Here is an 11009-nt window from a genome sequence, read left to right as displayed (position 1 = left end):
GCTATAAAAATTCTTCCCTGACCCCTCTCAACAAGGCGATCGAGCAAGCAAACATCATTCTTCCCACAAAACCCGCCACTTAGAGAACGTCCACACCTGGAGAAAATGTCAACTCCTGTATTGTATTACTGTAGAAACAAGGCAAAACCAATTCATGCACAACATAAATCACATTATTGGTTCATCTGTACGGCTATCTACAGTATAACCAGGTTGTTGTCGTACACTCACGCTAGCAGCTTTCAGCTCGGTGACTAAAGTAGGGACCGAGAAACAACACAGTCATTTTGTGTCACTTCTCTGCAGCTTATGTCCTTAAGCTCTGAATTTTCTTTTGATTGGATCCCAGGGGCCTCGCCTGCTCCATTTTTCTCTTAGTGTTAATATGTGTGTGTGTCTGTCTGTCTGTCGGTGTGATCTCCTCGTTGGGCAGAGATAGTTACTGCAGGTGATATCTTATGTGCTGCCCTCTCCTTCATGCCCACTTGAACCCGATTGTTTTTGGATCCATTTCTACAATATGAACGCGGTGAGCTGAGACGTTCCCGGTGCCGGACACTAAACTTTGGCACCGACCAACACTGATGGATCTGCCCAGCAAGACAGTTATTCCAGAACCTTCCTCAGGGACACCGTGCTGTTAATAGCAATGTTTCCAAGGGGCGGTCGTAGTGTGTGTGTGTGCGTGTGTGTGTGTACATGCATGCGCGAGAGGGCAAGTGATCATTTACCTTAATGTATTAGTATGTGTAGACTTTAATGCAAGTCATTGTACCAGCAAGGTTGTATCATCCTATTTTTTGTGAGTAGCAGTTGTGTGTCAGTCTGCATTTATAATCGCAAGTCGCAAGGGCGGCTGACATCGATCCACTCCGGTATCACGTGGCGTCGTCTCAGACGGCGGCTAATCTGTCTGGCTCGCCGCAATCATGCTTTATATTTGATGCTCTGGTGATTTACATACGGACATAAATGTAATTTGGAAATAGCCCCATGTTAACCTATCCATCCAGTTCTGACATGTAGTGAACAAAGATGATGGCTGAGATCTACAACCACCCATAAACTAGTATCAGATGTTCAGCTTAATCGATGTCTACACTACTCAAAACCCCGTTTTGGTTCCAGGTAGAACTATTTCATCAAGCAAAGGTTCCAGCTATAAGTTGAGTGTAGGTATTGTGCTAGGCTCTTACACATTTTACAATAGTTCCTCACACTATCAGGAGATTCAGATTATCATCAATAAAGTCTTATCCCGTCACGTAACCGGACACAATTACAAACCACTGCAGCTATCTGTACAACACCTTCACGCCTAACCAGTTGCATACTGTCCGAGGCATGTATTTCCAGACAGGCTGCATCAAGACTAAACCGGCACTAAGGATAATTAGACTGAAACCGGAGGAAAAGGTTTGCTTAACAACTTGAAGCCAATTCCCTGGAGAAAAACTCCCAGCGGCCTCTTACTGTTGATGAACCTTGCTATTTCACCCCAGGGGGTCTCCAAGCTTTCCCTCGATGATGTACCCCTTACACAACATTAACTACATATTAGCAATAGCTACAGCAAATGGAAATTACCCACTGAGCAAAGACACGTCTAAAAGACGTCTTTTAGATGTCTTTTTCGGACGTCCAAAGACATCCAATTAGGAGCCAGAATGAAAGTTTTTTTAGACGTTCAGATATTGAACCCGTTCTGCACGTCCACAGACGTCTTAGAGGGGTCCAAGCCAGACGTTTGAATATTGAGGGGTCCAGCAGACGTACAAACGGGGTTCTGGACCGACGGACGTTATCAAGACATGATCTGAACGTCTCCCTGACGTTGTGTGTTTGCTGGGTACAGAACCGAACAGTATGTTTACGGAAGTGAAAATGCCATTCATATTCTGAGAATTTTGATTATTAGCCATAATGTCGTAATCATCCAAGGTAGACTTACTATGAGATCTCCGTTTGTGAAACGGTGGTAAATGCTCTTGCAGAAGCCACAGGTCAGTGTGATATAAACCTCGTTTTAAGAAGAAAAAAGTTTTATTCGCCGCAACGTCTCTGATTGGTGGAGCTCACTGTTACTATGGAAATGTTTTACAGCATCCATAAACATCACTGTTGGTCATTTTGCGGGCTAGTGAGTTACTGCCTGCTACCATGGCTACCACTGAACGCTACAATCGTCTACCACAGGTGAACCATGAATTCCCTTTCTGATTATTTTCATTACAGGTGTCCTATTATGATAATTTTCAACAATTTAAAATAAGTCTTTGGGGTCCCCAAAACATGTCTTTGGGTATTTTTGCTTAAAATACCACTCACAATAAGCGTTGTAGCATGCCTCTATACCTCTCTGTTGTCCACAAGATTAGATTGAGCGGATTGAGCGCTTTTTCATATGCAAATGAGCTCAGCTAAGAGCATGTCTTCTCTCCTTGACTAAACATGATAGTGCCCATGTTATTATTTCCATGGTTGCATGCTGTTACCTCTACCTACAATCGCTAGCTAGACACCACCAGGCTATATGACACCATTCGACAACAAACAATAAAAGCTAGAATCTGTAGGCCGAGGGGAATCCAATAATGTCCACTTCTTAACATTTGATCATTTTTAATGACCGCTCGATGAACTAGAAGTCTACCAATTTCATTCCACTAACGTACTCTAACATGATGAGACAAGCATCCGGGTGCCCCAGTCTTGATCAAGATTGTTATGGTGAAGATTCATCAGAGAGTTGGTTGGTTTGGTTGGTTCCAGGCTTCAAACTCTTCATAAGGATTTCCTGAAAGGTCAGTGGGAGTCAATGAAGGCAAAATTCACTTCCAGAAACGGAGCCGTTCAGAAAGAGACAAATGACAACAAAATGATACAAGTAGTTATCTTTTTAAGGTACAATATATAACTCTTGGCTTCTGGCAGCAAGTTTAAATTCCTTCTGCCAGTCCTGGTGCTGATTAAATCTCAGCATGTACGGTTGGGAGGAGGCATCCTTAGCTCCAAGCTGCATTTAAAATAGTTTTAAACTAGAGGGGCAGACCTCCGCCCCTGCCACCCTCCCCCACCCCCTCACTGCTCTCCCCCTTCCACGCCCCCCCCCTCTACCTTTCCTCCCACCTCCCACCCCCACCTCTCATGTGCTGTGCTCTCCTACTGGCTTTCTGAATTGGTGACTGTAGCACCACCTGTAGTTTCCTCTTTCTGCTTCACATCTTTCCTCTCCAATTTCCAAAACGTTGCTAGTTCTGTGAAGACTTCCCATTCACACTCATTAAGAGCCAAGCAGAGCAGTAGTGGAGGGAGGAGTGGGCTGGTTCAGAGTCTGCAGACAGTAGTTTACAAGATGTACATTTGAGATGGGAGTTATACAGCCAATGACATCTATAGGCGAGATATAGTTTTCTATGAAGTCAATCATTTTAATGTGCAGACACTTTATTTTCATCCACCTGAAAGTGTCTGCAGTTTACTTTGAATGCTTGAAGTTTACATTATCGTTTAAATGCAAGTTGAGACACTAGTCTATATAACAGGTGTCACTGTGTTGCTTGGCAGTATTGTCTTTACGCTCACTTGCCCATGCTGGGTTCGATCTTGGCTGTACAGAAATCATCACACATCTCACTAACAGATAGTATACATAAAGCATTAATCATGGTAATTTACCGGACTCTATTGAGGTAGCCTACAGAATGCATCGCTTCAACTATCCACACGGATGAGAAATATAACGTTATGGTGCATTCCATTTGTCTCGGGAGATGCGAGTGGGAACTGGCAATGGTCACTCCCGAGGTGAGCGTTCCAGTTGCAACAGCTGATCTCGTTATCAACAGATAACTAGTAGCTCTAGCCTTTGTTAGCAAACAAGTTGATAACAACGCACTAAGTGGTGTTGTGCGCACAAAACACCATAATCAGCAATAGCTTTAGCAGCTTGTTTGTCGCTCTCTACACTGCGGCGAGTAGTCTCGTCAGGCGCAACGCGAAATTTAAATATATCTGATTTAAATAATAACACTGCAGCATCTTCCATCCGCCGGACGGGAAAATGATGGTAGGCGGGCTCTAGCGTTCTACCTTCCGGATCGAGCCAGCATCTCCTGTATTTGCTGGAAACCTTCGTGACTTATTCTCTTTTTTACTATGGACAACAACTATTTTTCAACAGTTTCCCCCCGAGCATCAATGAAGTACCTACTACTACGATTACTAAACATCCTGAGGACAGCAGGTCCAGCTGATGAACCAGCCTATACACCAGAGCCACGTTGCCTAGGAGACAGTTGTACAGTATTTATACAGTGTTACCTGAGAGTAGTACAGTAAATATCCCCCCAAAGTTGAGTTACAGTAGTCCAGAGAAATCCACTTTCAGAAGGTAAATGTCAAATACCAAGCAGCTTGGAAACTGCTATTTCAGGCAACATTTGCCCTTCGGAGAATTTTGATTAGGTTGCTGGCATTTTGTTGAAGTGTTATGTAAGACTCTCCTGAAGCCTGTCTTTCCCGGGACTCTCTCGCCTCAGATCTCCGCCTCCAATTACTGCCAATGCATCTGCGCAGGCCGTGTAACAGAAAACAAAACACTGTCAACGGCTGCAAATGTCCTCTCTCCACATTGCCCAAAGGCATAGCTCTTTCATCCTGCGAGATCACTTAGACCACACTTAGCATAATCTGTCTATCGGAAGAGAGAGAGGGAGAGAGAGAGAGAGAGAGAGAGAGAGGGAGCGAGAGAGATGAGACAGCAAGAACAAGTTTGTGAGGGTGTACAATTAGGGTATCTCATGAGCAGCCACTCTGAGAGCAGTGATATTCCAGTACCAGTCTATACTACAAACCGTCCACACAGTACTGTAAATACTGTTAATCAGACCAATGTCTCATAGATAAACTTCAGAATGGTATCTCTAAATGGTAAATGGACTGCACTTATATAGCGCTTTTCCACCTTAGCGGCACTCAAAGCCTCTCATTCACCCATTCACACACCAATGGCAGTAGCTGCCATGCAAGGTGCTAATCTGCTCATTGGGAGCAATTTGGGGTTATGTGTCTTGCTCAAGGACACTTCCACATGTGGACAGTCGGAGCTGGGATTCGAACCACTGACCCTTCGATCACTGAACGACCCGCTCTACCAACTGAGCTACAGCCGCCCATCTCTACCCTCTGGTCTGGTAACAGCTTAGTAACAGGCATGGTCAGAGTAGGCTGCAGTCCGTAGAACAGCTTGTGTGGTAAAGTGCACAGGTTTTTTAATGGACATCTAAATATAGCTAAATTACCTCATTCTCTTGGATTAGATATGCACTGTTTTTTTTCTATCCAGATGTAATTATTTCTCAGTTTCAACAGAAAGATTCTCCTCCTGTGGCCTCTGAATGTTTGATTCTCAAAGTCCCATTCCATGTTAAATGTTACTGTGCTTGCTATAAGCAAGAACACCACTGTTATTTTGCATACTTATTATTATTTTTCTTATTATTCCTATTCCGCCCACTTTTTTTTGCTGCACACACTCATGTTGATTTTGTACTTTTTAAATTAGTCAAAATTTAAGACTGTATCTGATTAATATAACCAATTGTTTATGATGGATACACGTTTAGTCCATATTATATTATACTTTACAATTTTTCAGCTAGAAACTACATTCAAAGTTAAACACTCACAATCTAGAGACAGACATACAACTTTCACATACTCATAATTCCTTCTTTCTTTCTTTCTTTCTTTCTTTCTTTCTTTCTTTCTTTCTTTCTTTCTTTCTTTCTTTCTTTCTTTCTTTCTTTCTTTCCAACCATTAGACCTAATTGATCTAACCTATCAACCATTCATTTATCTAACCTCCATATCGAGTTCAATTCCTTAGAATAATTATTTAGAACTATTTAGTACTATTAAAGCTATTTTGTACTATTAAAGCTAACGACTAAATAGTATAACTACTTTCAGCAAATTTCCATCTGAAAATGTAGCTGTTATAGCATATTTTGTCCGGAGTAACTGTTAAGGGAGGGTAAATATGTCATTATCTACCCTTAGTATCCATCACATGATCTAATTGATCTTATGGGTAACATTACCATATATTTTGAAAGTCCTCCTAAAGATATTCAACAAACAATCACCAAAACATCAATTGATGACTATAACGTACTACAACCCATCAATTTATAGTCTATAGGTGATCTATAACATACAGTAGATGCTTTTACAATATCTATAAAATGACTGAATATAGAGTCTATGAACACAATCAGACTATGGCAATCTACTGTATGGTGATGCAGCCATCTGCTGGCGGCTCTGAACCAATGAGAGAAGCTCCTCCTTCACCACTGTGAACAGCTCAGACGACCAGCTCTGACATCTCTTACTCCCACAATCCCCTAGTCTCAATACCTCAGACATGCTACCGCTATGTTCACAGAAGTGTGTGTGTGTGGTTCACCATGTTTAATACCATGTTTAATGTCCAGTCCCCTGTCCTATTATAACCTGTATGTCACTACAGCTTGCCCCCCCCCCCCCGCACTTCTCTTGACAGACCGATAAGGTGACATTGACCATGAAACATTTCACAATCCCTGTGGTTGGTTCAGAAATCAACCCTCCATTTAAAGGGTATTAAATATGAATGCAATGTGAATTCAACAGTACCCCCCCCCGCCCCCCCCAAGATCCCACCGCCATCACAATATTCTCACAGGGCTGCGAGCTCCAGTGAACCAAGAAGCATGGCTGACAGGTCCATTCAGACCCTCGACTTCCCAGGTATGGAAATCAGAGCATGGGAATCCCGGTCTAGACGCCAAATACCGCGCCACTCAAGAGAGCGCCGATCGGTAGAGAGCAACTTCAAAATAACCCGTCGTTCCGTAAGCGCGCTGACCTGCCGACTAATTAAGATGCACTTTTCCGTGTCAGACCACCCGGCTTTTTCTCCTGCTCTGCCGATGATCTCAGCCTTTACATCACCTTAATAGATGAAACGGCAACATCGTTTCTGCTGACTCGGGCTGCTTTGAAATGTTAACGGCCTTATTGGTTACATGCACAGCAGACGAGGGGTCTACAATGGCCTCCTAAACCTCCCAAATGGCGTGAAAAAGAAGGGTCTCTATACAGTCGCCAACGGAAGTAGCTTTTGTCTCGAAGACTGGGGTTAACTACAGTGGAGCCATCTCTCTAGACGGAAAATAAAAGCTTACGTCGCCACAAAGCCAGCTGTCAGCTAAATTATTAATGCCGTTGGCACTCAACTTTGCATGGCTCTGTCTAATCAATGTCTTCCAATGGACACCGCTGCATTCTATTGTGACGATCGTACACGGTATAATATCTCTTCGACCAGGCCTTGTCGTATTTCTATTGGAAATCATTGCATGGCAAATAGATGAGCAACAAAGTATATATTCATTTTGAAAGTCGACCAAAGCTGAGAACATTTCTACGTTCCCTCTCAATCCAAACCGATACATATCCAGATACTGGACATATCCAGATGCACATTCAGCAAACGAGTGACTCTAAATCTTTCATCAGGCCAGTATTTCTGTTTAACTAGGTTGATCCACCAACCCACAAGGACGGTCTTGTTTCCAGAGACAGTGGGCTGCTTTGGCTGCTCTCCGTCCCTCCCTCCCAAGGTCTAGAATGTCACATTTGCATGCAAGCCTTGTAGCCTGACGGATTCACAATGTCTTGTCGTTTGGCAATGTCGTCTAATTGTCACCACATGTCTAACTAGCTTGGACAATGAAACATGCATAAAATGGGTTGTGTTTAGTGGGGGAATGAAGTTATCTCCCTTGTTTCTTAATCTACCCATAGCAATTACACGTATAGCCCTTAGAGAAAGGATTTCTGGCATCATTCACCTCGTCTAACATTCTGGTCCTAAGGGTCAAAAATGACTCGCCTTCACTAAACCCCTAAAATAAAGCAGCTTAATTGAATTAAATAAACCCCAAATATATTTTGCATTTGCAAATACATTTTCCATTCACACACTTTGTGAATTTTCTGGGTTTTCCCTCTTCACAGTGCAGACAGGCAGCATCTAATCAGTGGACACCATTCGTTTTTATTACAACACAATAAATAATAAAATAAGATAATAGATACAAAACTAATGTTGGGGAAATGGGAAGGGCCTTGGGGGTGTTCCCGCTCGCAACCTCCAGCAAAGACCCCATGTCTCTAGCTCTCCAGCAGGCCGAACTATAGATCTCCAAAGTCCCCCCACAGAGAATGAATGGCGGGCAGTCCCAAACGAATGGGTTTCAATCGGGATGTGGGTCCATGCCTATAACTCGGCCGAAGCGAGGCTCACATGTTGGAAGGGCCTGACCAGAGGTGGGCATATCAACAAAGGCCATTTTCTTTTTTTTCTTCACTTTTTCATATCCTTCAGGGAAAGGGGGGGGGGGTTCTCTGATGTTAAATGGTGGGTCATTTGTTTTCCTTAAGACAACACAAGAGAGCTGCCTATGATATTATCTCTATTCAACACAACACAGGCAAATGGCCCATGAGCAAATCGTTTTTTATCAAAATATTACTTGTTGTATTCAGATTATGATTTGATTAATATAGCCTACTGTAATGCTGTTTTAAGAAAAATAACCAATTAGCCGGTCTGAGTAGCCAGTCACCAATATTGAGGTTTTTGACCTCTTCCCTTAGAGATCCATCCAAGCCATAACACCAGTGTGACTGACCAGGACTTGAACCCTGGTGTCTGACTGAAACAGCAACCCATTAGGCCAACAGTACATATATATGTTTTGACACATCCCAGTTAGGTCAACCAGGTTCCCCAAAAAACGTCATTAGGCATGAACCCTACTTTAACCCCGTATACAGTGTTATAGGCATTGAACCCAGTTATCCCACAACCTCACCAAAATATCCAGCCACCATCAACCCAAGAGGAAAAGCACTTGTATAAACACCCTAAGACTTGGACCTCTGACTAAAACATCTCTATTATCAGTCAGCTACAAGTATAGGGCCTGTGGTAACTACAACGTATGCTGCACAGTAAATTAACCACACGTTCATAACGGTAGCCTTAGTGATGATAATCCTCCCAGACCGTCAGCTCTGCTGTATCCCAGACGCGTGTTTTAACAGCACCGGCGGCTCAGTGTCACCCGTCAGTGTGAAGAACACGCAGAGAGGGGGCCCCTGATTAGGCGCCTGTGCAGCGGCATCCAGGAGGCTCCCACGGAAACGCACGAAGGCTCCCACGGAAACGCACGAATGATCCCGACCGTTAGATCCCAGTTAAAAAGCTGCTACGTATGAGCCAACATTAACATCAATATTAGACCTTGACATTCACAATCAGTGTGTGTTGTCAGTATAATATATACATTGACAACACAAGCAATAGTCGCCATAATTCAGCAAGGATGTGCGCATTTTACCCCACCGCCTTTCTGACTCAATAGCTTGCATGCAAGTTTTTGGAAGTAATTACAGCCAGGTAATCACTGCCTATGCCTCAAGCCCATCCAACACGGCATATTTACATTCTTATTATAGGAGATAATATCCAATGCGACTCAAACTTACCGTTAGCTGCGGATATTAGACCTGCAAAAATAAGCAGGAGATGCTTAAACCTCCCCATCGCAGTCGTGTTGGGTGTTATTCCACGCAGCGCAGTCTTGTGTCTTCTAACGATCAAAAAGACCCATAGAGATCCAGTTTGGGCAGAACGACGGGACGCCTATGGTGCGGGGATCCACCGCTATGAGCTCTCATATCACCAGGAAGGGATACCGCAGAGAGACGCACTGGTTTCCTCGGTGTGAGGAGAGAGAGGAGAGAGAGGAGAGAGAGGAGAGAGAGGAGAGAGAGGAGAGAGAGGAGAGAGAGGCAGGACGCGGACTGCGAGGTTGGAGATGCTGGAACCGAATAAGAGAGTCGGACTCAACCATCGTGATACAGGGGAACCGGAGGGGAACCGGGAATCAATCCTGAGCTCAACTCGGTGTCAGGTGGCACAAGCAGACCCCCACTGAGCAAAGACACGTCTAAAAGACGTCTTTTACATGTCTTTTTTGTCTTTTTCGGACGTCCAAAGACATCCAATTAGGAGCCAGAATGAATGTTTTTTTTAGACGTTCAGATATTGAACCCGTTCTGCACGTCCACAGACGTCTTAGAGGGGTCCAAGCCAGACGTGTGAATATCGAGGGGTCCAGCAGACGAACAAACGGGGTTCAGGACCGATGGACGTTATTAAGACGTGATCTGAACGTCTCCCTGACGTTGCGTGTTTGCTGGGGAGGCACCGATACAAACAGACGCGTCCATTCAAGCGTGGAAACTTGTTTGTATCGACTACGCCAATAAATTACAGACTAACAGACAGCAGCCGAGAGGAACCTGTCCCAGATTTATCCAGTGGCCGCGTCATTATGAATATATTACGAAACCATTCTCCATTTAAATCCCATCAAACTTATTATATGTTCATTATCGGGATGTCAGTGGTGGAGACTACCCTACGTTGAAGTCAGATGGAGAGCTGCATTTGAAGGCTTCTCCTAGTTCATCTTTGAATGACATGACATTTTTTACCTGTGATTTTATAGCCTATGCTATTCTTATTAGTTTCTTCCAGAATTACAATCAAACTGTAGTTTTGTTGTTGTTGTTGTTACATGAATACATGTCCAACCTATCCAAACATCATAGGCTACTATCTGAAACCCCACAGTATTTAAATCATCATGTTAGGCTATTCTAGATGTGTGTGTGTGTGTGTGTGTGTGTGTGTGTGTGTGTGTGTGTGTGTGTGTGTGTGTGTGTGTGTGTGTGTGTGTGCGTGTCCCATTGAACCCTCCAGCTCCAGACAAACCACGAAGGAATGCAAAACTTAAGCTGAGTCGTGCAGCTCTGATTCAGTACAGTGGACAGCGACCAAGTCCCACTACTACGTGACCGCCCTGCCATCTAGCGGCAGGAATGTG

At 43.8% G+C, this 11009-nt stretch overlaps 1 protein-coding gene across 1 annotated transcript in view; it reads right to left on the bottom strand.

Moving 5' to 3' along the window:
- LOC311327787 (CUB and sushi domain-containing protein 1) overlaps positions 1-9661 on the bottom strand; it is a gene marked incomplete at its 5' end in the record, with an annotated part of 408914 nt that extends 399253 nt beyond the window's left edge. Inside the window, one exon of the mRNA XM_084460891.1 lies at positions 9604-9661. Coding sequence (XP_084317017.1) covers positions 9604-9661 — 58 coding nt within the window. The remainder of the gene's footprint in view (positions 1-9603) is intronic.
- Positions 9662-11009: the final 1348 nt, after the last annotated feature.

This window comes from Borostomias antarcticus, assembly GCF_949987555.1.
Source record: "Borostomias antarcticus genome assembly, chromosome: 34".
NCBI classification, from domain to species: domain Eukaryota; kingdom Metazoa; phylum Chordata; class Actinopteri; order Stomiiformes; family Stomiidae; genus Borostomias; species Borostomias antarcticus.
Note: the sequence above shows the minus strand (reverse complement) of the source record. Positions and strands in the feature narration are given on the sequence as shown.